Genomic DNA, 27,878 nt, shown 5'->3' on the forward strand with positions numbered 1-27,878 from the left:
TAAGGCAGTTTTAGTACAGTGGAAAGTACATGAATTTAAGTTACAAAATCTGAATTCAGTTTATACACATCACTTAAAGTAGCTTCATATCCTTAGATTAATTATGTAGCCTCTTTGGATCTCAGTTTCTTCATCTGTAATATGTGACTACTAATACATAGTTTATAAAGTTACTGTTGAGATTTTATTATTAGTTCAAGTATTGTTAATAAGTCGCTTTGAACAATTTTTAGAAAAAATAAAGGAAATTTTACATGGTATCCTTTTGACTTAATCAGATTAGCTAAAACATTTTAAATGGCAATTTAAAAAATGCTAAAAGCTGTGATCTGTAAGATGGTAAATTTGTGCCATTTTGGAACATAATTTAGCACTATCAACAACCTTTGAACCACTAATAAATACTATATCCTAATCTATACTAATCAAATAATCAAACATAAACACAAGTATGTAAGTAGATATTGATTATAATACTGTATCTCATACAGTTGAATAATAATTTTGCATAATATAAAGTTTATATTATAGTAAGTGGAAAAAAGCAGACGTCAAACTATTTATATACATATTTTTATATATATATATATATATATACAGATATGCCAAAGTGTGTACACTGGTTATTGTGGTAAGATTATAGGTGACTTTTTTGGGGGGGTATTTATATTTTTTAAAGAGTATTTACATTTCGTATTTATATATTTTCTACAATAGGTTATTTATATTCAGGAAAATAGTTTTTGTATATTTTAGATGAATTTATTATATACATAATTATAGCTTCTATGAATTAAGTTATTTTACATTTTATCTAATGCTTAGATTTTTTTGGATTTTTAATTTATTATATATGTATTCATTATACATGATGGTTATTTTATAATAATAAAGGAAGTGTATTTAATGTATTCCTATCTGTATTTACAGCTCTGAAAGAGAATCTTTACTATGAAGCTGGCAAAATGCTTGCCATTTCTTTGGTTCATGGTGGTCCCTCACCTGGTTTCTTTTCTAAAACATTGTTTAACTGCCTTGTTTATGGACCAGAAAATACTGAACCAATTTTAGATGATGTTTCAGACTTTGATGTGGCACAAATTATAATCAGGGTAAGAAATGTACATGTTTATTAAATGTACACTAGATTCTTAAGTATATTTGCATATAAATGATAGATATACAAAATAGAAAAATAATACTGTGTGCAGTAGTTAAGGAGTGTCAGTATTTCTGTTTACCAGCAAAGTTCATAACCAGTTAAGAGATAGATGTAAAAATCAGAGAGCTAGAGATCAAAGTGCCAGGTTTAATGTTGATCAAACCAGTTGGATAATGTGACTTCAATCTGTGGTCAAAATGTCTTGCTTAACATTCCTCAGAACTGCATGGATTTATCTACCCTACCAGGACAATATAAGGCAGGTTCCTTGTAATTACTAGACAGCAGATGAAAGTACACTTTACTGCAGGCAGGTGGATCTGAAGAAAGCAAGGGCTTAGCTTACCAGTCAGGAAACCTACCCTTCTTCCTACGGGGAGATATGAGTGATAGGCGAATGGAAAGACAGGTTGAATTTCTTCAATATAGAAACAGATAAGGAGATTCACTGTTCCCATCTAAACATAGTTACCAGTTATTGAGCCCTGTACTGTACTGGGTGTGTTAGATGTACAAACTCAATTTAGTTATCAGTTATCATAATGCTGTATGAGATAAGTGTCATTGCCTACATGTTACTGACTTGTAAACTAATTGAGACAACAAAAGCCATTCAACTTTTCTTCCCTTAACCTCCTTCTTTCTTAAGCCTGTCCTATCCATTGTCTCAGGCAGTTGTTAGTTTAATGGTTAAAAGCAAATAAATGCTCAGCAGTCAGATTTTTTGATTGAAATAGCTATAAACTATAAATTGTGTCACTTGGGCAATGAAGTTAGGCTTAATCTTGTTAAGCCTAACTTTATCTTCTCCACTTCCTCTTTTCTATAGATTTCTTAACTTCTTATAGTGAGGCTTCTGTTCCTACCACCACTCTCCCAAGTTAGCTAGTTCATAGATAATATCCAGGGATCTAGATCTTCACAAAGGCCTTTTTTCCCTAATTCCTCATCTCTGACTTCTGTGATCACCATTGTCTTCAAATTCCTCTACTGTTTTCTTAAATATTGTACTTCCTCCTACCTTTGACTGCTATTGTCTTTTCTAATATTTCTTCTTCCTACCCCTAAAACTTAAGTATTTTTCAGTGTTGTCTTAACAATCTTCATATTGTTTGGAGAGCTTCTCATTGATAACCTTTCTGAATGATTTCCAGACCTGTATTTTTGAATCCCTAGACTTTTATATGAAGATAAGATCTGGGTCTTGCTAGCACATTGATCCCAACATGTTTAAGACAGAACTAATTTTTTCCCCAAGAATTTTTTTTGCCCGATTTTCCTTTTCTTCTCAAGAGATTTCTTATTTATAAGACATTCTGGCGAAGGCGTCATTTTCATTCTTCCACACTCCATCAGTACTGTCAAGTCATCCGTCTCTAAGAGTGACTTATCTTTAGACTTTCCCTTCTTATTTCCAATATGCCCACTATACTAAACTCAAATTATGTCTAGGTGTAAACAATTAGGATATTATTCTAATATTATTATTCAAGATGATTTTTTCAAAACTACAGTTTTGACCACACTGCTTTCTTCCTCAGGAATCCTCATGGCTTTGCCTACTGAACAAAATTCAAGCTCTTCATTATGGAACTTAAGACTTCCAACTCTCCTCACGACTTTACCTATTCCTGTTTCTGTACTCCTATCCAATGTTTGTTCATTTAGTCAACGAATACTATGTACTAGTACTGTTTTATTTCTGAAGATACTTGTGAACCAAAGTCCTTGGCTCCTTGAATTTACATTTTAGAAAGAAGACAGAAGATAAATAAATATATAATATATAATATATAATTGACCCTTGAACAACGCTGGGGTTAGGAGTACCTACCCCTGCCCGGTCAAAAATTTACATATAATTTTTGATTCCCCCAAAACAACTGTAGTTGTCTCTTGATATCTGCAGGGATTGGTTCTAGTCCCGCCCCCAACCTCCTATCTCCTTCCACAGATACCAGAATCTGTGGATGCTCAACTTTCTTTTATAAAATGGCATAGAACAGTGCATACAGTTGGCCCTTCGCATCGCTGATGCAAAACCCATGGATGCAGAGGGCCAGCTGTGCTGAAAAAAATCTGCATGTAAGTGGATCTGCACAGTTCAAACTCGTGTTGTTCAAGGGTCAATTGCACTATTATGTAGTAAAATATAAAAATAAAACTATAAGAAAAGAGATAGATACTGCTTCTGGTATAATAAGTTAGAGCTTAGGATAAGTTGCTATAACCAAGAGACCCAAAAAGACCAGGGCTCAAAAAAATGGCAGATATTTATTTCTCTCTAAAATCTGTTGTCTAGATTGTATTGTAGGGATTGGCAAATTATGGCTGTAGATCAAGTCTGGACTGCTGCCTCTTTTTGTAAATTAAAGTTTTACTGGAACACAACCACATGCATTTGTTACATATCTGTGACTGTTTTCACACTACAATGGCAGAGTTGAGTAGTTGTGACAGACACCATATGGCCCACAAAGTATAAAATGCTATCTGGCTTTTATGGAAATGACTCCTATTTTAGAGATATTGTTGTGATACATCAAGTCATCCAGGGAATTGGATTCCTTCCTCTCATTGTTGTGTAATCACTTAGGATAGTGTCTTCATCTACATGGCTGAAGCTTGCTCTTAAGGGAGAAAGTAGAAATAGAGTGTAGGGAAATTTGGCACATTTTTCACTCAACATCCCATTGGACAGCTCTTAGTCACATATGGCCACATCTATCTGCAAGGAAAGTTTGGCTTTGTGCCCAGCTAAAACTCAGGGTGATGGGTTTGGAAGGATGAGACAGCACATACCCAACTATTAGTCTCTGACAGAGTGTGAAGTAGATTTCAGCAGAGATCTGAAATGAATGAGGGAATCGTGAATCTCTGGGAGAAGAGTTTTTTGGAAATAGCAAGAAGAAATAGCAAAGAAGTTTTCATTCTATGAACTATTGACTGCTTCCTATCTTTATCTTTCTCCCTCTGTAACTTTGTTCAAGAGCTAACATATGAAAGTGTCTAGCACATAAGTGGCCATGTATTTCTTTGTTTATGCTATTCCAGGAAATACTCTTTTGATTGTATTTATCAAGTCTCAGCTGATACTCTTTATCTTTCATGAAATCTCAGGTCATCTCTCTTGCCTCTGAGTGCTTTGTAACTGTCCTATGTCAATTATTGCCTTTTTTATAAATAATTTCCTATATTAAAGTGACATATTATACTCTAGATTTCTTGAAGGCAGAAATATACAATGTTTATTAAACTGGATTGTCAGATATTTATTCTAGAAAAATAATTCTTGGTATACTTTCACTCCACTCTGGTGTATTCAAGAATTGAGAATAAAGTAATGTGTCATTTGAAATGTAAATATCATTCACAAATGAAAGGGAAACTGAGTATATTTTCTTTGTTACAGATAAATACTGCAACAAATGTAGCTGACTTAAACTCAGTTATGAATGAATACTATAACTACTTCGAACTTATTGGATGTCTAAGGCTTATAACATCATTAAGTGATAAATATATATTGGCAAAAGACATTCTTGTTTACCATGTAATTAAGAGAGTACAAGCACCTTTTGAGAGGTAAGTTATTTATATGTGAAATATTCTCTCAAATTACAGGTTCAAATTGGTTAATTGTCTTATAATGTGAAATATAGTTGATAAAAACAAATGCTATTTTAAAATAATGCTTTAAAACTAACTTGTTAAGGATGATTTCTGTTCTGACCATTCTGTTTAGAATTGCAAAAATGTATGATGCTTAGGTAGGAAAGTAATTATTATCTCAATTTATAATTATTTTTCTAAATACAAATTATTTTAAAAATTCTTACCACATAAGCTAACTATTTCATCTCTATTCATTTAATAACTATATATTGAGCAACTGTCATCCCATGGGTAAAATAGGTACTGGGCATTCTTTGATGAACAGAGTAGATGTGATTCTTGCTCTTTAGTTTGCAGCACTGGTCTTCAAACTTTTTGTTCTAATAACACTTGAAAGAAGTTTGAAAACATATATATGTCCTCATACTCTTCTATTTTTTAATAATGGAAAATATAAAATACATATGAAAGTAGGCAGAATGGTACATCATGTAATCATCATCCAGATCTAACAATTATTAATCAACCTGTGGCCAGTCTTGTTAATGTATTCTATCCTTGTTATTATTTTCAGGCAATTACCAGACATCATATTATCTCAAAAATGATCTTTTTTAAAAATTTCAGTAGCATTAACTCACAGATTTAAATATAATTGTGTTTACAACTGTTCAGTTATTATCCTTACTGAAGTTCAAATTGTCTCATCTTTGGCCAGTATAAGCCTTTTTATGTTGTTTCTTTGAGTTTTTTTGATGTTGACCCTTAATGGTCATTAATAACAATCTTTCTATATGGTATGACAACATGTTTCAGTCTCTTTTGTCATTCTGGCTTAAAGAACCTTTGTTTCTTTGAATGGGAAATGGTATTTCAAAACTACAACCTGGACACTAGGGATGCTCATTTTTGCCAGGTTGATCATTGTTTCTAGGTCTTTTTAGTGGACCAAAACTAGGAACTACCGGGATTTTTGGTTTGGTTTGTTTTGATATTTTAAGATAAAATATATCATGAGTTTATACTGACACTTTTAATTCACTACCACAAGGTTTTTAACTTTTTCTTTGTACCATGTTGAGAATCTCAGTTCTCAAAGGCACTGGAGAATTAGATTGTGAAATAATTACTCAATTGACTTAGTCCACATTTTATAAACAATAGTTTCAGAATAACAATACCAACATTATCACCAATAACAATATTATTGAAAACAGGTTTAAATTATTATTTTTTTGTTCTAGGGCCATGTAGTCAAATTACATGTGTTTGAAGTTGTGTTTGAAAGTGATTTGTAATAGTTTTTTTCTGGGTTGTTACACTACTAACTGGTTCCACATTTTTTTCATTTTTTAATTTTTAGTATTAGCAATTTTTATTAAAATTTTTTAAAACGTAAAATATTTGCATAGTTCCAAAGTCAAATCTATAATAAAAGTATACTGAAAGAACTCAGCTCTATGCTAAAATTGTATTCAAAGAAGTATAGTTTTCATTCTTATTGCATCTGCCTTCTACTCCTTATGAAGAAATCATTTTAATGGTTTTTATTGTTTATCCTTCCAATGTGTTTTTAAATGATAGCAGATAAATATATGAGTATATTTGTACTCATTTCTCTTATTAGATAAGATACCATACACTCTTTTTTCTACTTATTTTTTATTTAACAATATATTCTGGAGATCACTCCATGGTAGTAAATAAATATAATCAATCTGTTTTAGAGTTCTACAGAACTCCATTGTCTGGATATGTCATTTTTTCAACCAGTTTCCTATTGGTGGACATTTGGGATGTCATGACACTCTTACAAATTAAAATATGACACCATAAACTTAGTTTCAGAGGATATAATTTCCAATATATTTTTAATATTGCATTTTAAAATAACTCAATCTTTTAAATGTAGCCAAATGTCCTCCAACTATAAGACTCTTTAATAAAATTTTCTTATGAATAGAATTACCATTTATAATTATGGTTAATACACAGAATACACAGAATAATCCAATTTAGTATAAATTTTGATGTGGTTATTTTTAAATGATTTAAAATGCATCTCTTAACAAGGTATACACAATACTTTTTTTCCTTAAGATGTATCTACAGATGGATTTTTCTTATTGATAAGTCAGAATTCACCATTGTTTATTTCTCTTATGTTTTGTTTTGTGTTTATAGATACGACTATTCTAGATGTCAGGAAAGGCTTCTCTATCTACATAAGTGGTGTTTAAATTAAAATCAAATGATAAATAGGAGTTTGGCAGATAAGATGAAGAGAACAAGAGAAAAGGCTTAATAATCTCTCCTATGTAAAAGATAAAAAATCATACAGCAAAAACAATCTTCTAATTGTATATGAGCTCATAGCAAAAGAGTTCTACATATGTCAGAAATAACAAGGAAACCAAAAGCCAAATTACCATAACTGTCATATGAAATCAAAACCCTCAGTTTCCCCAAACTTGGGTTGACATCCTGCATACACCCCAATCTGAAGCAAAGAAATTAACCAAGTAATTGGTTTTAGGATTCATAGCGCTTGTAGAGTACCAGGCAGAAGCAAATACATAGCAGCTGTGTAGAAAAATGTCTACAGCCTGAGACTAATGGGAATGCTAGAGAAGAGGAATTATAGGAAGAGAAAACACACAACCATCCAAAAAAGCAAGTATTGGGAATAGCACTCAAGTATCTAAATAACAAAAATTGAATGAAATAAAATACTACTACAGTGATTTAAAAGAGAAAACAATTGGGGGGGGGGACAGAAAATGAATCAAATAATACTTCTCCATTAAAAAATGGTCACAGACTTCAGTTCTGGATAACATGGAATCGACACACTTCTCTCTATTCCTTCTGCTAAATTAGATTAAAAACTCTGGATATTATGTATAAAACAAACATAAGACTGAAAGGTGAAGAGGTAAAAGCAGACTAGCTGGGGATCTCAAGACCCAAGGAGCAACACAGCCGAACAGAAGAAATCTAGACATTCTCATATGAAGCAAAACAAAGAAAATTTGTCACTGGCAGACCTACTACCCTAAAAGAATGCCTATAGGAATCTTTTGAAGCAAAAAGAAATTATTAAGGTTGGAATCTTGGAACATCAGGAAGGAAGAAAAAATTAAAAGAATAAAAGCATGTTTCTTTCGCTTGCATTTTCTAAATTATGTTTGATATTTGAGGCAAAAATTATAACATTTCATAATGTTCACAATGTATGTAGAAGAAATATTTAGGAAAATACGTTATAAACGGAAAGACAGACTTAAAGGGAAGTAAGGCTTATAAAATTTTGACACTAGTCGACTTGTATTTTTTTAAAACTACAACGAGATACACTCAACAGCACTATAGATAAAAATAGAATCTGAAGAATTCAAGTAACTCACAAGAGGACAAGAAAAAGGAAACAAAAATCATGGAACTAAAAAAATAGGTAATTGTTAAGTGCTAGGCAGTTGAAAAAAAACTAGTGATCTGAAAGAGGAATAAGGATATTCATAACAGAAAAAAAGATTGAAAACAAGAGGTGTCATGAAAGATGAAGAGCACCCACACATATATTTAACTAAACAAGATGGAGGCAGGGCAATATTATAGAAAATGCTGCTTGAATAGTTCCTCAGGTTCATGGGGCTTGATGAGCCAAAGTAGTGTGCTTTGTGCTAAAACTGCATTCTGAGAAAAAATACGTTGTAAAAATGAAGTGTCAGTTATACTGAAGCAGTGTTTTTAGTAATGTCAACAATGAAAATAGCTATGGTAATAACTTCACAGAACTAGTTACATTATCATTCAAGAGTGAGGAGGAATAAAAGACATTGTGGGATGTTTACTTCTAAAGGTTTAATAAAATATATACTTAAGAAGGAAATTGAATCCAGAAGGGAAAAGTAAAATTCAAGAAGCAGCAGTGCGCACAGAAATGGGAAAAACCTGAATAAATAAAAATAAGCATTGGCCATTAATAAAACAACTAAATTTGGGTAAGAAATGGTTAAAATAATTAAAATGTTAGAGAAAAATTAATGTGTGTTATTGGATTTATTGTTTTAAGGGACTTGCATTTTGAGGTAATACTGGGAAAGCATTAATTAGCTCTAGCTTGTTAAATCAGGTATATATCTTCTAAGAGAAAATTCTAAAATAACAGAATTAGAGTCTGTAATTTCCAATTTGGTAGGGATCAGAGAAGAAATAAAACATTTAATCTTATAATATACAGGAAATAGGCATAAAAGCAAGCATACACATTCAGAGAAAGCACACTATAAAGTAGAAAAATGATCTAAATAGATTGATTATAATAGATGTTAATAGCTTAAACTCTTGTATTAAAAGAAATTGCATTTTAAATAAATGACTTTAAAGGAAAATAAAAAAATTAATGAGATTCTAATTCTCTTTTTAAAAATCTTGTCCTTAAATGATCGTAATAATAGTATTAAAAAGAACAGATTCTTTAGGAACATTAAACAGTCTTGAATCTATTTATACCTAACGACATAGCCTCAAAATATGTAAAGCAACAACTGACAGAATAACCCTGAGAAATTGTTAATTATGCTGTAATAGCGAGATATCTTAAACATAGGTCTCTTAGGAGTTAATAGTTTAATCACAAATAATTAGGGTCTAAAATAGCACTGAATAAAAGTATCACTTTTGAAGAGGGTTTATAAAAAGAATTAAGGCAAATACAACATTAAAAATTCTTTAGTGTATCCTGCTAATAGATCAAAGGAGAAAAAATATACAATCATACAATTTTAGATAGAAAAAAAGCATTTGATACATTTAAACATTTATACATAATTTTAAACTAACAATTTGAAGTGCCATTATAAAGAATATCTTCTAAACATTTAGCAAACATTATCTCTAATGGTGAAATGTTACAGGCATTCCGCTTAAGGCCATGACAAGTCTAGGATACACATAATTACCCCTTTCCATTGCCACAATATGCTGGAGGTCCTAGCAGAGCAACAGAGAGAAATTGGTAAAGACAACTGATTGTATAGGATGGAACTAAAATTTTAGGTAGCATAGGAAGAGTGAGGACTGTTAAGAGCATTAAGTGCTATAGGTCTTTGTATTCTTCAGGAAGAAGGTAAATACAGTAGTCCCCTCCACCCCATTCACAGTTTCGCTTTCCTCAGTTTCAGTTACTCTTGGTCAACAGCGGTCCGAAAATATTAAATGGAAAAATTCCAGAAATCATAAGTTTTAAATTGCACATAGTTTTGAGTAGAACGATGAAATTTCGCACTGCCTGAGATGTGAATCATCCCTTTGTCCAGTGTAACTACACTATGTATACTACCTACCTGTTAGTAGCCATCTTGGTTTTCAGATGGACTGTCAATAGTATTGCAGTGCTTGTGTTCAGGTAAATAACCCTCACTTTACTTAATGGCCTCAAAGTGCAAGAGTAATGATGCTGGCAATTTTGATATGCGCAGAAGAAGCTATAAAGTGCTTCCTTTAAGTGGAAAAGTGAATGTTCTTGATCTTAATAAGGAATAAACAAAAATCATGGTGAGATTGCTAAGATCTACAGTAAAAATGAATCTTCTGTGAAATTGTGAAGAAGTTTTGCTATCACACCTCAAACTGCAAAAGTTACAGCCATGGTGCATGAAAACTACTTAACTAAGATTAAATTTGTGCGTGGAAGACATGAACAGAAAACGTGTTCTGATTGACGGCAACATGTTACACCACAAAGCATTGAGTCTATACGAAGACTTTAAGCAAGGATCTCCTGAAACAAGTAACACCGAGCCATTTACTGCAAGTAAGGGATGGTTACACAGATTCAGGAATAGATTTGGACTGAAAAATATAAAAATTACTGGAGAGGCTGTGTCTGCCTATGAAGAAACTGCTGCCACATTTCCAGCAGAGTTGAAGTTGACTAGTAAGGAGAAAGGTATTTATGTATAGGAAAAAACATAGTATGTATAAGGTTCAATACTATCCACAGTTTCAGGCTTCTGTTGGCGATCTTGGAACATATCCCCAGAGGATAAGGGGGAACTGCTGTACATTGATTCACTTTAGATTTTAAATATGCCTATTAAAATCTTGAGAAGCTACTATTTAAAAAATAATTAGTATAACTTAAAATAGAAGGACATTGGAATTTTAAAAAATAAATACAAAAAGCAGGAAGGAATAAAAAAAACTTTTTGAAGGCAGTATAGTTGCCCAAAATAAAGTGATAGAAATAGTTTCCAAATATATAAATTACAATAAGTGAAAATAACTCTCAAAGAAGCAAGTTGCAGAAAAATAAATATACAGTATGGTACCAATCATAGAAAGTTTCAAAACAATCACAGCAATTCTAGTTATTTTCTAGGGGTACATATATATAGTGAAACTAAAATGAAATGCAGGCTAAAGTAAAAGTTTCAGGATAGTAGTTAAATAACAATTTCAAATAGTTTCGTTTGTAAAGGGAGAGAAGGAAGAGTGATGGGTGGGTAGGATTTAGTTGAGTAAATATTTTTTAAAAAATAATCTGAGCAAGCATAACAAAACGTTAAGTATCTCTTTAAATCTAGTGACAGTTTGTGATTTTGTTATTTCCTGAATTTTTATGTAAGCTTGAAATATTTCATAATTAAAAGTAAAATTTTAAGGATGAACTTAAGTTTGGCTAAAATGTGCTTCAAAGGTAAGCTGAAGGTAAAAGTTAAAGGCAAGAAAGAAAAGCAAGGATGGGATAATGGAGGGCCCTGGAAGCCATGTTAAAGAGTTTGGATTTCGTTTCATGGACAAGAGTGTGTGTCAATTTCCTTTGGCTGCTGTAAAAAAAATATCACAAACTGAGTGGCTTAAAACAGCAGAAATTTATTCTCCCACAGTTTTGGAGGCTCAAAGTCCAAAATCCAGGTATCGGCAAGGCTATACTCTTTCTGAAAGTTTAGGAGGACAGTCTGTTCTTTGCTTCTTCAGCTTCTGAAAGTTCCTGTCAGTACTTGGCTTGTGGTTGGATAACTCACATTCTCTAAATCTATATCACATGGCCTTTTCCTCTCTGTGTGTCTCTTGTAAAGACACTCGTCATTGGATTTATAGCCGGCCCAGGTAATCTCGATAGGATATCTCAAGATCTTTAATTATATCTGCTTAGGCCATTTTTCTAAATAAGGTAACATTCATAGGTTTTAGAGAATAGGATGTGGACATATCTTTTGGGAGATATCCATTCAGCCTACTTCAGGATGAATGACAGTATTGGGATTTATTTCTGGCACATACCTGTGGCTATAGCATGGAAATTGAACTTTGAAATGAACACATCTGGTACAACAGTTCCTCCGCAAGTAGTTTGTAATACAGTGGTAATGGGTATATGGAGAAATGGGCAGGTATAAGAAATTTCAGAGAGGAGGATTCATAGGACTTCGTAATTGAGAAGGGTTAAAGATGACTTTCAGATTTAACTGTACTAATTTGACAGATAATGGAGGCATTTACTGTCACTTATGGTTCAGATTTTGGTAGTAAGAAATAGCTTTCTTTTGGACGTAATAAATTTGGGTGCTTGGCGTACATGGTACCGAGTAGTCTGTTGGATATATTTCTGGGCTGGAGATAACATACATCTGCTAAATAAAGCCATGGAGAAATTGGCATTGTTAGAGATTCATGAGGGAAAAAACAGCAATATTTTAGGTAAAGAAATAAGAAGCTTTTTGTAAGAGATTGAAAGATCTGTCTAGAGGAAAAAGGGGAAACCAGGAGACTGGTGCCGTAGAAAAGAATATTCATGAACTTCTTAAGGGCAGTTTTTCCTGATATGGAGACGAGTGGAGGAAAAGTGAATAGGAAATTAAGAAATGGAGACAATGAATGTAGATAAACCATTCAAGTAGATTCTCGCAAAGGAAAACAGATGGAATTGAGTGAATTTTTTTCCTTTTTCAAGGATGGGAAAAACAAGCACATTTACATGCTCTTGAGGAAGAGCCAATAGAAAGGAAGGTGAATCAGTGTGTAGGGTACCTGGAGAGGTGGGTAGGGAGTCCAGAACCACAGGCAGAGCTTAGTCTGATAGGCAAAAATGGTACCTTCCTCCCTTTGCTTACTAGCGAGATAGTGCCTTTAAAAACAATTCATTTGTTATTTGTAATTTGTTAATTATGCATTCATAGTTTGTTCATTTCCTATTGGATTGTTCTTTATAAAAATGATTTGCATTTTTGTACATTACATTAGTTTTCTGCTATGTATATAAAATATATTTTCTCACTGTTTTATCTTTGTTAATTTCTTTTTAGCAATACATAATGTTTAAATTTTTATGTGGCTAGGGTTTATCACTCTGCAATCTCTAAGAAACTTCATTTTTATACTAACTAGCTTTGAAATGTAAAATACTTCAGATGTCTTCTTTTTTCCTCTTAATAAAAATTATTGGCTTAATTTTAAAACTAAAGCAAAATGTCACCATATAAAACAGTCTTCATATTAATATATTTGCTTATTACTGATTTGAAAGTATATCATGTATAGTATACCCATATTTTTATCTTTTTCCTCATATCTATGTATATATGGTAGTAAATTAGCTAGAAATGTTAATTCCCTATTGTAATACCAAACACATGTATGAATGTGGCTCATTACTTTTCTTCTCTTAAGTTTTAAGCAGGGTCTGAAAACTCTTGGTGTTTTGGAGAAAATTGAGACTTATCCGGAAGCGTTTTATGGCATCTTTTGTCATAAACCTGAGAATCTTTCCGCAAAAATCCTTAGTGATCTTTTTACAGTACACACATTACCTGATGCACAAGCTTTGGGGTTTTGGAACAGTTATGTACAGGCCGTTGAGGGTATGTGAATGTTTTGTTTTTAGCTAACTCTGTTAGAATGTTTATTTCAGGATATTAGTTTATTTGAGTTTTGCTTTTTGATAATAAGACTTTTCGACTGTTAATTCCATATTTACAAAACATTTCAAACAAGTTTATATGACTGAGTTGAAAGTGATGAGGAAGCTTTACAGAGTAAAGTTATATTTTGCAATTTGTTTTCCTCTAGATAATTTGAGGTTTTGAAAGGCATCCTTCCTAGGAATTTTAAATATATGAGTGATTAACACTGCATTAAATATCTGAAAGCTAATTGTTTATTTCCTCTCTTTCAAATTTAAGTTAAATTGAATTATTCTTTGTCCATTGGTTAGGGCTATGATAATGATATTCATCATTGAGCATTAGCAATGTAAAATAATTTTGTTTAATAGAGTGAGAAAAATTTAACTTTTAGTTTAATTTTAACTAGGTTGTTTTACACCATTTATTTTTTCTCTGCATTTGTTGAACTAGTTTGTCAAATAGTGATGATCTAGAAGTTGTTTAAAATTGTTTTTAGTATCATATCCCAAAAAGATGGAGTTTCAAAACCTACTGAACCTCTTGGACTCTGTGATAATTTCATATTAGAGAAAGCATTAAAATATACAGTGAGTAGTTCAACTAAATGATCTTGTGAGTCCTACTTTGAGATTCAAATAAATATTTGTTGAGTATACTGTTTTCCTTACATACTACATTTGACTTAGTGATTTAGTTTGCCCAAAATAAATATGAGAGTCTCTGCTTTTCAACACTCCAGGCTAGTTGGAGATGAGTCTATGATAGCAGCAATAGATAATGAATTTATTTTTCTTTTTCTCCTTTTGATAAACTTTTTAGATGGTAAAACTGCAACAACAATGGAAGATATTCTTATTTTTGCAACTGGTTGCAATTCTATTCCACCTGCTGGATTTAAACCTACTCCTTCAATTGAGTGCCTTCATGTGGATTTTCCTGTTGGAAACAAATGTAATAACTGTTTAGCTCTTCCAATCACCAATACATATAAAGAATTTCAAGAAAAAATGGACTTTTCCATAAGAAACACTCTAAGACTAGAAAAAGAAGAAAGTTCTCACATTGAACACTAAGATGTTTTGAACAAAGACATCCTTCTTTAAAAGCTGCTCTTGATACTTTTTGTTTCAGAAATCTGTCCATCATCACTTTTGAACAAACTTGTCAGCTTCTTGGGCCAATAAAATTTATGATGTGAACATAAAAGAATGTTTTGGCCATTTAAGCTAAAAATTTTTTGTTAAGGTGTACCAGTGAAAGTTGATGTTTTTCTATTAATATACATGCTTCATAAACTTCAATATAAATACTTTTAGAATGGCTGTACAGACTTCAAGTATAGTATATGTAAGCATGGTATATGTAAGACAAAACGTATACTCGCTGTTTTTGTAAATCTGGATTAGTATTAGGATGCCACAATTATTTCTCTAGCTTTATGCAATTTCCAAATTATTATTTTAAAGTATTAAATAGAAAAGCTAATTGATAAATCCTGTTATATAAATCAAAGACATATATTCTGGGGTATGGGTTATATGTATCCTTTTCTAGGATGGCATGAAATTCGTTGTTAAAAGTGTTTCTAGATTACTGATTTATATTAAAATAGACGTACACTGCAATTAGATTATGCCTAATGGGAAGTATTACATAAAAATTTATTACATAAATTGCACAAATATTCTACAATCTATGGACATTCCATAGTCTTAAAAACACTTTTGAGGTGGATAAAATATAGTTGAAAATACCTAAAAGTGTCTTCTTTAAAGCCTTGGCTTTAATCATAGGATTTTTTCTTTTCGGTATTAAATCACATTATGTCTGATCCATAATTATTTTAGGTATCTGATATCTATGAGTTGCCATGTGATAGGTTTGGCTATGTGACAGTTATTTATTATTGAGATGGTTGTAAGATAGGTAAGCTGGCACCATTGCATTATATAGCTATCTTCTTTGCTCTTGAAAGGTATCTGTTATGATATAGGCAATGTCGAAACATGTAAGAAAGAAATACAAATAGAATGAAAAACCCACTCTGATTTCCCCATGCAGAATTTACTGTGTTTCTGTGTATTTTTCTATAAACTTGTTTCCTTTTTTAACTTTATTAATGTTACTATAAGTTAAAGAATACCTAAAAGTAACAAGAAACCACATAATAACAATTTAAAGGTATATAGTCCCATAGTCACACCCCCAGTTTTTATACGCTTGCAAAAGAAGAAATGAGAAAAGTCTAATATCCCTAATCTATTAGCAAATATAAATGGGTTTTCTACCAAAGTAAATCATATGAGAAGCTAATTGCTTGGTCATAACCACATTTTTCTTGATACAAATGCAGGTATCAGCTATCATAATCTCATTCTTCCCAAGAAACATCCTTAAGTTATTGATATTTTTAAAGAAAACAACATAATTGATTTGGTACTGGCAATATATCTCAATTTCAAGGACAAACTAAGACATAATCCTAGTGTTTTCTTTTACTAACAGACTCAGCAAATAAAAGTTTCACTTTCATTTGAAGTTTTTAAGAATATTAAGCAAGGGATTCCTTTGTCTTGTGTTGAATTTAGATTATTGAAAGTAATTAAAGGGCCTGTAATACAAACCTCAAACTTGCCATATACCTTTTATTCCAAATATGTTGATAAATTGGATATTTTATTTCTTAACCTATCTAGTTTTTATAAAATTTAAAAAGCCATTAAACCAATCCAAACCACAAAAGCTAATTTAAGCTATGTTGTGGCTATCTGTAGTTTTTATTAATTTCCTTACAGTGGTTAAATAAAGCTGATGAGCACTCACTCACTTTTTGGGTGGGGAGGGATGGGACTGAGGCGTCATGCTTGGTTTGGCTATAATTAAAAACAGTATTTCAGTTCCTCTTTTCACTTATTTTATGGGTAGACAGGGCCTTAGGGATTAGGTGGTATAAATAATAATTTAAGATATTCATGTTTTAAAGTGAAGCATAAATATTCATATCAAAAAATATTTTCTGGTTTTAATGATGTTGCATTAGTATGATTTTTTGAGATTAATCTGTATTGTCAGGACACATCAGAGAAACCTGTAGGTTATTTATTTTCTGCAGTGTTACTATGTCAAATGGTATTGTGATTGTTCTTTTTCTTTTCATTGTTATAGCCAGTGCACAATTCTTAGTGATGCTTATTTTAAAAAGGAATCATGCTATAAACCTTTATAAATGGGTATATGTATTTCTTAAATATTTCAATCCTCTGAATGCCGTATGTTTCAAGCTTGTTTTTTATTGCTCTCAGTATCAAGAAAAACCTGAAATTTGCCTATCATGCATCTACTGTTAATGGTGTTTAGTTAGTTTTATATTGTTTTTAAGTAGTTTTTAAACTTTTTGGAGTGTGAAGTTCATCTGAAAGCCTATTATAATTCTCTGCTATTCTTATAGTTGGCTGTTTTAATATTTAAGGTAAAGATTCTTAAAATAGCATCAGAAAGTAGCTTATGATTTTATATTTTGTCATATTTAATTTCTATATTATGAATAAGCCATTTTTGTTTGGGTCAAGTAAAAAGCCTTCATTTGATTACTAACCTGAGAAATCACTTTGGTCTCTACTTTATACCAAAACTTTTTATAATTTTTTCCCCTAATTGTATGGAAGCTAGTGGAACTTTTGTACTCAATGCTAAATGCTAAGTAGAGTATCATACATAAGTTTTCTCAGTGACTTCTTTTAGCATTGTCATTATAAGAAAATGATTAGAACAAGATTCTATTTATAAATATGTGATCTTTATATGGTGATTATCACATTTCATTGTTATTTTTATAATAAGCTATTAAACTTGTTTTATGCTTCAAGTAATGCAATATAAAGCATAAGAACACATTGAATGATGGATTACCCAAATGTGTATTACATGTAGTTTAGGAATATTTGGATTGCTTTTAAGAGACCCAGTTTTCAAGTTCTCATTTTGACTTATCTTTTTCAGTTGCCAAACATATTCCAATACCTACTGTATTGTGCTAGGTGATAGTTTATATGTCAGCATATTTCCTCCCTTTTTTAAAGACATCAGATGTAGCCAAAAAAAAATGACACTTATAATGAAGTTTTCTAAATAAATGTTTATGCTACTAAATGCAAAGTGCTTATATAAGTATCCTACAAGTAACTTGTTAGGATTTAAAAGAGTTAAGGTTCTGACAGTATTAAATAGATACAAGATCCTTTCCTCTCTACTTCTGAGAGATCCTATAAACAGCTGTTGGTTAACACCTAGGAACCTCTCTTGAATGAGCTGTTCTCAGGTATTCTGTGTTAAAATTATCTATCCCTCAATGTAAAATAATAGTTTGCCAGAATAAATTATTTAAGCCAAAAATCTGCATATGTAATCAATTAAAAGAGTAGAATAAATTAACTGACACTCTGAAGCCACAGTTTGTTTTGATCATTTTTGATTCTAATAATCAAATATAACAAATACCTTAGTCTCAGCCTTACAGACTGTCTACTGCCACTGTTTTTCTGTGGGGCATATTTCCTATACATTTATTGCCCACACTATGTGCACTCCTTCGTCAGGGCAGTTTTTATTTCATATGTATATACCGTATATATATGTTAATCATTTTCTTAGCATTTTAATATGACTCATATAGTCTTAGGAAGAAGTCTGTTGGAGTTGAAATGTTTAGATGATAGATTTGCATTTGGAAGTAGAAGTATCCAAATAAACAACATTTGGTTCTCAGATGTTGGAAGGTGAGAAAGTATATATTCTATATTCCATGGAGACAAAAATGAAGTTGAATCTTCTCATAGGGTAGGAACTGTCATTTCTGTTTAATTACAACACAGCTAGATCATTGGTGATTCCTTCACAATATTGGTTGGTGATAGCACTGAGTAAAACAGTATTCCAGTTAATTTCTTAGTGAATAAGCTATAAAAATGAGAGGTAATGCAATTCTTAAAGATTGTAGGTTCATAACCTTTACAACCTCTCCCTACTGCTCCCAGCCCCTGGTAACTTTTCTGTTTCCATGAGTTAAAATTTTTAAGATTCCCCATATAAATCATTGCAGTAAGACTTTCAGCTTTAAGATGAATAAGGGCCGAGGATCTAGTATATAACGTGGTGACTGTAGGTCTGAGGATCTAATATATAACAATTGCATTATATAATTGAAATTTGCTGAGAGAACTTAAATGTTCATATGTGTATGGTGATGGATGTGATAACTAGATGGGGGAATCTTCACAATGTGTATGTGTATATGTATATATATATAATCACAATGTACATTTTAAATATCTTACAATTTTTATGTATATCTTACAAATTTATATAACTTGTCAACTGTACCTCCAGAAAGCTGAAAAATAAAAATTACACAAGAATGTAGATTCACTTCTAGGGTATTTCCTAATGGTGTTAAAAATAAGATCATCTGTCTCGTTTCATAAAAATAAATGACTTTTGTGAAATAGAGAAATTGGTGTTTTACAGAATTGTGGTTTTTGTATAATTGTTAAGATAACTTTTAACTGACTTCTCATAAATTTGAAAGTTGTTTTCAAAGCAGGTTTTGAGGCAAAGGGTCTATATCATTTCAGAATTTGGTGCATCTTCAGAATGTACACACTCAACTGCGAATGCAGTATCATCAGTGAACTCGAACATATGGTAAATGAGTTGTCAATGTGAATCTCTATTATGGACATCCAATAAAAATCTACGGATTAAATTAGGAATCAGTATTGGATACATTTTGTCATCACATGGCTTCAAGTGTACATTAAAGCACCACCCCTACCATTTACCCCCTCTCCCCCAAAGTAATGGTTTCTGTTTTTACAGTTACCAAAGGGACGAAAGTGGAAAAATAAGTTTGTCATTGTGCACCCTTAAACCCCTAAGTATTTTTACCAGTTTAGAGATCTGTAAAGGACCAAACAGTTCAGTATTATGTTAATTCTATACCATGCTCATACTTACCCTAAGAGCTCAGTTTAAAGCAGCTACCATTTGGGACGCTGTGGCTGAATGAAATAGGAAAAAAAGTTGTATTTCGCAGCTGAAACACACTAACCCACAGTAGGTCTCCGAGATCTGTGGGGAGTTAAGGTGGGAGGGTCGCCCTGGAGGAGGCGGGGTCCAGCCTAAAAGAACTTCCTTTGGCCCCGCCCCTCCGGGCTTTGCTTCCGGGGCGGTTGCGGCTGCCACGTCATCTTTGGGCTCTGCCGGCCAGCCGGGCAGTGGACGGTGGGAGCCAAGATGGCGACGCCTGCAGCAGCTAGTATTCGAGAGAGACAAACAGGTACCGATTTACTTATAACCATCTCCCTACGGTTATGTGCCTGCCGTGGGTACGTCCTTTTCCTATGCTTGTCACCCTCTTTCAGTCGCGGTGCATACAGCCGAGAGACGGACCTCCAGGAGTTTAATCCAGTTCCTGGAGCATCGAAAGCTCATCCCCCTTTGAGTTTTTAGGGAAGAGATGCCATTGACTTAAGAACTCAGTCCCCTCGTTACTGGTGCAGGAGAAGGGGCTTCGGGTTGCTGTGGTCCTGCCCTCTTCTTTTTACAACTGGGCCTCAAAAAGCCATCACCACAAGATCTGGCAGATGACATTTTTTCCCTCTGTTGCCATCTATGAGGTCTCGGGGCTTGTTTCTGTACATGGTTCAACCCTCTCTCAGTTTAAATGTTAAAAGAGTTTCATTTTCTGGCACTTTCACCGCAGTTACAAAATTTAAGTATTTTCAGAGCAGTGTAACGTTCAACCATTTTTCTCCTTTGGACCAGTATTTTGGGGCTACCTGAAGAGAAATGCCTGGTGATAAAGAAGATTACCTTCTTTAGCCTGCTGGAATAGGATTGAAGAATGTCAAAACAAATGAATTAATTAATAGTTTTCCCATTTTAGCTGTTTGACAAATTAGTGTTTTAAAACTACATATTTCATCTTCAGTAGAGCATAGTTATATAACTTCCATTTAGACAGTGAAATGTAGTAAAAAAAAAAATACATATTTGTTCCCTTGAGCTTTGATATTTTTTCCATCTTAGGTATTTTTAGTTTTGCCTTATTTTTATGTAAACTTCTGATGACAACTGCATTACACCTGTTAGCTATAAACTAATGATTTACACCTGTTAGCTAATTGTCTTGAAAGTTGGCACGAAGTTCATTCTGAGGAGCTAATAGAAATAAGCCATCAAGAATGTGCATACTTGGAAATTATGTCTCTTGTGATTATGTTCTTTTTGCATATAAATCTTCTAGGAAAATAATTGATTACAATTAATATAAACTACAGAAGGGATTCTGATTGTGCTTTATTCCTTTGGAATTCAAAGAAAAAATCAATGAACAGATTTCAATCTAATAATGACACAGTATATACTGAGTTGTGTTTTGCTTTTCCCAATAGGTAATTTAGTATAATCTATCAGATGAAGTCAAGCATAACTTACATGAAATATATGAAAGTCCAAATAAGATTTGAGGAATATCTGCCATTCATTTTATCAGTGCAAATAGAAGCCCCACTTGTCTTTGAGGTATGGTTCTCACAGCTTAATGAAGCTCAGTGAATTAGATATTAAAATACTAAAATAAAGAAAATAAGATGTGAAGAAAGACTCTGTACCAGTACAAAGTTGCTTTTTGAAAAATTAAATTTGGTAGTAATTTTTATATGCAGACACTTTGTAGAATTTAAACTTATAGCATAATTTCGATTTCTATGGAAATAAACTTCATTATAGCAAGATTTCACTTTACTAGATAGGTTATGCCAGATTAATCCATCAGCTTATTAGTACTCTTGTTGAATTCTGTCTTATTTCCAGAGAAAGGTTAACCCCTTTATAATAGCAGAAGTAAACACTTCCTTGATGCCTTTTGAGAATGTTGCTGCTATCATCCAGGTCCAAGCCCAGTATGCATTTCTGCAATAACTGCCTATTTGGTCTCTTTGCTTTTACATCCCTGTTCCCCTTCATTTTTCACAATATTCATATTTGCTCAAAACTTTCCAGCTGCTTCTTGTTTCAATCATTAGAAAAGCCAAAGTGTATTTACAGTGGTCTACAAGGCTCTACATGATCTGATCCCCACTTAACTTTCTGACCTCACTCCCTTCTTTCCTTGAACACACTAGAATATTCCCACCTTAGAGCCTTTTTATTTGCTTCCTTCATCTGGACTATTCTTTCAGAGATATGTGTGGCTCACTCCCTCCCTTCCTCAAATGTTACCTTCTCAGGAGGCCTTTTCCTGGCTATTTAAAATTACACCAAAACTCCCCCTTCTCCCTTCCCTTCCTCTTTTTCTTCATAGCACTTATTGTGATCTCACATACCACATGTTTTTTCTTATTTTGCTATCTCCCCCAACTAGAATGAAAGCTACTTGAGGATAGGTAATTTTTATTCAGTCTGTTTTGTTGAGTGCCAACAGCTAGAACAGTGAGAGCAGTGTCCGACAGATGGTAAATATTCACTAAACATTTGTTGAATGAATAGTAAATGTAGTTGTGTGTATAGAGAATGAGTGAAGAAAACATTCCAGGTAAGGTTGAAACTACATTAACCAAGTTTAAGACTGTAGATAGTATGTTTAGGGCCAATAAAGAAAACTAGTTTGTCATTTCAGTTAAAAGCACTGACTTAAGCCTTTAAGGAGTTACCCTGATGAAAATAAAATTACGTTCTTGTACGTTATTTGAACACAGGCCTTATACTTTATTAACAAATCCACTTTGTCAAAATCCCTATTAAGTCAGCCAAGGGTCAAAGTTGGGGATATTCTACATGGGGCTGTGAAGGCAAATACCTGCTATTACTGGCCTCTTTCATTTGGCTAAGGCCTACCTCTGGAGAACACTGTACACCTGGGGCTCACATGCAGCTCAGGCTGTGGTTCTTCCTACTTGTCTTGTGTCAGAGTGTGAACAGCTGTTCCTAGAAACAAGCTTTTCTTTCTCAGGCCACGAGTTCCAGGGTAGTAGTAGCTGTATCACTTGAAGGTGGGTGGAAGTGCTCTTCTAAAGCACAGGGGGAATATTAATCCTGGAGCACCTATGCCTCCTGTGTTCTTTCAGTTTAAAGTTCCAAAATGTTTTTTGTTTGCGTATTTTTTTTTATATAATACCATAAGACCTGTGAGTTTCTGAAGTAGGTGTAAATATTGGCAATGTATGTTATTGGATAGGCATTAGGGACTAACATTTTACCAAAATATTATGTGTGTACACACACATAAATATACAAATATATCACTGAAGTGCAATTTCTTAACCATTTTACCTGCCTCAAGAAAGAAGCATTTGATAGAAGTTTTTTTTTTTCTGGTTAGTGAATTAATATGCTATAAGTTGATACTGAAGTGATTCAAGTATTATATAGTTCTCTGGTAGGAATTGGGCTTGTAGATTATTCTGTATTACTTATCAAAGCCTAACCAAAATACTTTTTAAAATAACCAAGGAGATTTTAGTATTTCTAGTCTTTTAAAAATTATATTACCTAATGAATACCCTCCTTTGAATATTTGGCCATCTCAACTTCATACAGAAGTATATTGAGATTTTTATTTTCCAAGTATATTGGAGTCTGCTGTAACACATGAACAGATGAGCAATAAAAAATACAAAATACTATGCCATATAGAGCGTAACTGGTGTAATTTTAGAAATTGTATATTTTTTAGTAGGAAGTCTCAGTTATATACCATATTGTATATTTTTAGTAAGAAGTCTCAGTTATCTACCGTATCTATGGGAAATTCTCACTTTTTCCATGGCGCTTATATATTAAGCAATATAACTTTTCATTGAATCTGACAAGATAAATTGGTCCTAAAATGTACTCCAAGATAACTAAAAAATAGAACCGCTATATGAAGATTTTGTATATTAATGAAGTAAATATAGAAAATTTTTGTTTTTAGAAAAACTGATCTTTATGATTTCAGTCATATAATAGATAACAGCATCAGTTATCTGTTGAGGCCACTGCAAGTTCATGATGGACAAAATTTCTTTCGCATCTGTATAAAATGTGTGGGATCATTAGGAGAAATGCAAAAGGCTTCTTTCTGAACATTTTCACATTTTCATCGAGGGACAGATAACTATGTATTTTAGAAAATCCCAAACACATGCCAATTAGCTGTTGATGGTATGCTCTTGCAGAGTCTGACCCTGTTTCTACATATCCAGTCATTTGATCGATCAGGTTTAATAGTGTGATTTGTGCATTTTGTTTTGAGGTAGTAAGTAATGTGCGGGAAAAGTGAAATCCTAAAAAAATGGTGGTATTATTATAATGAGACTTTTTATTTCCAGTGGCTTTGAAACGTATGTTGAATTTCAATGAGACTCATGTTAAAAACAGTACTGGAGAACCAGTATGGAAGGTAAGAGAGTTTATTTTAATGGGGAACTATTTCCTTTTTTTCAGTTCTCATTGGTAGTAATTGGACAGTTTCTTGTTAATACTATACAGTAGCACATTTTAGTTGTAATGCATGAATATTTTATTTTTATTTAACACCGGATTCTTAATGTGAATCTTTTTGATGAACATTTTATGGAGTGAGACAGACGATGATAGTAATATTCATCTAGGAAATCTAGCTGACCTCTTAGTCAGACCTCACTGATAGGTCTTCACTCTGGTTGATGTTTTCTGTTCCTTAGCTTTTCAAGTTCAAAATTAGAAAATTACAAGCTTGTTCAGGGTTAGTCAGACTCAGGGGACTGACTGGTCCATTTTAACCAACTCATGAGAGAGTGATCTGTAAACCAAAATGCTACTTTATTCATTTATGATATATAAAACTATCAGTAAAACTGTTCATTGGACCAGAAAGCAACTTATAATCTTTCTGCTTTGAGAAATGCTGAAAAACCTTTAAAAGTTCCTGTTCTGTGAGCCTCTTCATTCAAAATTTCAAGCTCACTCTCACTCTTTCTTCAGAGATTATAATACAGTTAATTAGGTATAAACTTATTAAAGTTTATAATCACTTTAAACTTCTCTCTTGTTAGGAATTAAATACAAGTCTACTTGATTACAATTTGGGGTGTTTTGAAAACTCATGAGTCCTTATAAGTCCTTTGGGTTAACTCTAAATGTGGTTAAAGTAATCTATATTGAATTCATAGTTTAAGCTTCAGCATGTTCCCTAATTTTTTCTTTTCCTTCCTCTTTATTTGTTGGCATCTTCTTATTGCCCCTTGCATAAACTATACTTGTTTATTGTTTCTAAAGCCTATACCAAGCTTTTGAATTACATAACTTGAGAATTTCTTGGACATAGATTTGTGTCAAATTCTTTCCTACCATCACTTCTATATTACAAGGTTAATAATACAGATATATTGAGATTTAAAGAGGGAAGGCTTTTGAGGGATGCATCATTCAACCTCATACCTAGAGCACGAAGAGTTTTACCTTTTCTAAAGGAAATGTTGGCATTCAAGAAAACCATGTTTTTATGACAGCATGTTTCATTCTGTCATTAGCAATTTATTGCTCCATAAAGAATTGTTCAGGTAGTTGTGCAAAACACTAGTGAAAGTATCTTATTTGCCTTAACTCTAAAACTCATTTTGAGTCAGAAGTCTTAGTTGGAGTTCTTACTACTCCTCAAAGCTCTTTTAATACTTCTAGAATGTGAGGAAAGGCATATAACAGAATAAAGCAAGCAAGTACTCTTTAGAGTACTTAATTTTAAAAATGAATATCTTATTAACCTGCGAGGTTTAAATTACTAAATTTTCTTTACAGTCTTGAAAATTCTTACACATAAGTTTCTGCTTTGTTTGTTTTATTTTGTTCCTTACATTCTACATATAAGTGAAATCACATAGTATTTGTCTTTATCTGATTTATTTCACTTAGCATAATAAGTAATACTGCTTTTAAGAATGGATTGCTATGTGAATAGATATTTTGGTAAAAAATTAAAAATTTTTACTCTTCCCTTTTTAGAAAAGACATGTGAACTGGATAAGGGGGAGTATATGAGTTTACTATATGTTCAGAGTCTTTTATTATAGCTTACGATGAAGATGTTATAGTCTAGAGTATTTTTTAACCTAGAAAAAGTATTTTATAAGAAGATATTTATATAATTACTAATTTGTTTGAGCCTAAGTAATGCTTTTCCCCCATGATCTGAATTTTTTTTATTTATTTATTAATTTTTTTTTTTAATTAAACACATTTATTTTTAGTATATCCACAAAATGAAAGGCACAATCCTACACCCAGGGAAAATAACCTTGAACAAAACAGTGTCTACTTTAAGGGAATTCTTTTATTTATTAATTTTCAATTAGAATTGACTTTTAGTATTATTTTATATTAGTTTCAGGTGTACAGCTTAGTGATTAGGCATTTATATATATAATTTATGAATTGATTCCCCCAATAAGTCTAGTACCCACTTGGCACTATACACAGCTATTACGATATCACTGACTATATCCCCTATGCTGTGCTTTACATCTCCTTAACTATTTCATAACTACCAATTTGTATTTCTTAATCATTTCACCTTTTTCTCCTAGCCCCTCAACCTGCTGCCATCCATCAACCATCAATTCATTCTCTGTATCTATATGTCTGTTTCTGCTTTATTTTGTTCCTTACATTCTACGTATAAGTGAAATCACATGGTATTTGTCTTTATCTGATTTATTTCACTTAGCATAATAAGTAATACTGCTTTTAAGAATGGATTGCTATGTGAATAGATATTTTGGTAAAAAATTAAAAATTGAAGTAAGTATAAGAATTCATACATAATTTATTAAAATAAAATGTACTTCAACATTGTCTTAATATGGGTTCTCTATTGACTGTTCACTGATAATGATGTTTAAACACATTTTTTTTTAACTAGGTGCTTATTTATGACAGATTTGGCCAAGATATCATCTCTCCTCTGCTATCTGTGAAGGAGCTAAGAGATATGGGAATCACTCTGCATCTGTGAGTTTTAACATATTTCTATAACAGCATTTGTTTTCAAATATATTACTATAGATTTCTTTGGCCACCCTGAAATGAAATTATTAAGGGACAAAATGTTAGGCATGAACAACAGGCCCAGCTCTGTAACCATAGGAACTTCCCTTGAAGACCTTCCTTAAGTACCTCCCAGAAACACCTCCCTTTTAGGGTTATAAATTATCCCAAATCCTAGAACACAAAGGCCATAAAAGCTGCTGGCTAACCCAGCTACAAACACATATGCAGAAAGTAGTGCCCATAGCTTCAACCTCATTATACCATCATTATATCATGACTATGTCTGGAAGTTCATGAATCTAATTATAACAGACTGAATTCTGGGTAAGCACATGTGTGGTAGGCACAGTGTTACATAGCAGTCAACTGTCAGTCAAGGTGACCTTGCATAGGGATCATCTAGGACCTCCAATCACAGTCCAAATATAAACAGACCTTCCCACCTCTGCTTTGTTACAACACTCCTGGCTGGAAACCCACCCTTCCCTTTGGTGCGTACTATCTTATCTCTTCAGCTCCCAAATTCCACAGGGCTGCAGCCTTCCTTAGCACGCCCGTCACCTTCTAAAATGTACTTTTAATAAATCTTACTTTTTCTAAATCTCTCCAACCTGAAATTGTTTGCTTTGTAGGTGGGGAAGAATGGGAGAACAACAAATAACGCCACTATCCTCTTTCGCCTCCCCCACACCTCTTGGGTGACCCCAGATTTCACATCATCCTAGCAGTGACAGCTTTATTATATAGAAAGTAATGTTAAATTACAGTACTTGTATAGAACAACATTTTCCCCCTTTTATTCAACTCTTTACTTAAAAATAATCTTCAGTCTGAGGCTTTCTAGTTTCAGAATTTAAATTTTCTCTCTTCTGTCTCTTCCTATTGACTGATTTACCCTCTTATGTGAAGGAAAAGAAATGGTTGTCTTCAATTCTCTTCCAGCTCTGAAAATTTTCTGTTCCTTTAATTTAAATATCCTTTTTAAAGGAGGAATATCTAATTTACCATTAATAAGAAAAAATTAAGTAACTCTGAAATAATGACTGTTAATCACTGTAGGAGGCTATATTGTCTTCTTAACTACTGAATTTATTTTGTTATATTGCTTCTGATATATTTAAAAA

General features: G+C 32.6%; 2 protein-coding genes across 7 annotated transcripts in view; both read left to right on the forward strand.

Annotated features, from left to right (window-relative positions):
- G2E3 (G2/M-phase specific E3 ubiquitin protein ligase) overlaps positions 1-19,194 on the forward strand; it is a 61,352-nt gene extending 42,158 nt beyond the window's left edge. For all 6 annotated transcript variants that reach the window (XM_011376382.2, XM_023521154.1, XM_011376383.2 and 3 more), the window contains 4 exons: positions 931-1,112; positions 4,575-4,747; positions 13,454-13,644; positions 14,509-19,194. In XM_011376382.2, the coding sequence (XP_011374684.1) occupies positions 931-1,112; positions 4,575-4,747; positions 13,454-13,644; positions 14,509-14,762 (800 nt within the window). In that variant the 3' untranslated portion in view covers positions 14,763-19,194. The remainder of the gene's footprint in view (positions 1-930; positions 1,113-4,574; positions 4,748-13,453; positions 13,645-14,508) is intronic.
- A 701-nt stretch (positions 19,195-19,895) lies between these two features.
- SCFD1 (sec1 family domain containing 1) overlaps positions 19,896-27,878 on the forward strand; it is an 88,597-nt gene continuing 80,614 nt past the window's right edge. Inside the window, exons 1-3 of the mRNA XM_023521159.1 lie at positions 19,896-20,023; positions 24,060-24,130; positions 26,627-26,715. Coding sequence (XP_023376927.1) covers positions 19,981-20,023; positions 24,060-24,130; positions 26,627-26,715 — 203 coding nt within the window. The 5' untranslated portion in view covers positions 19,896-19,980. The remainder of the gene's footprint in view (positions 20,024-24,059; positions 24,131-26,626; positions 26,716-27,878) is intronic.

This window comes from Pteropus vampyrus, unplaced genomic scaffold (assembly GCF_000151845.1).
Source record: "Pteropus vampyrus isolate Shadow unplaced genomic scaffold, Pvam_2.0 Scaffold297, whole genome shotgun sequence".
Lineage (NCBI taxonomy): Eukaryota > Metazoa > Chordata > Mammalia > Chiroptera > Pteropodidae > Pteropus > Pteropus vampyrus.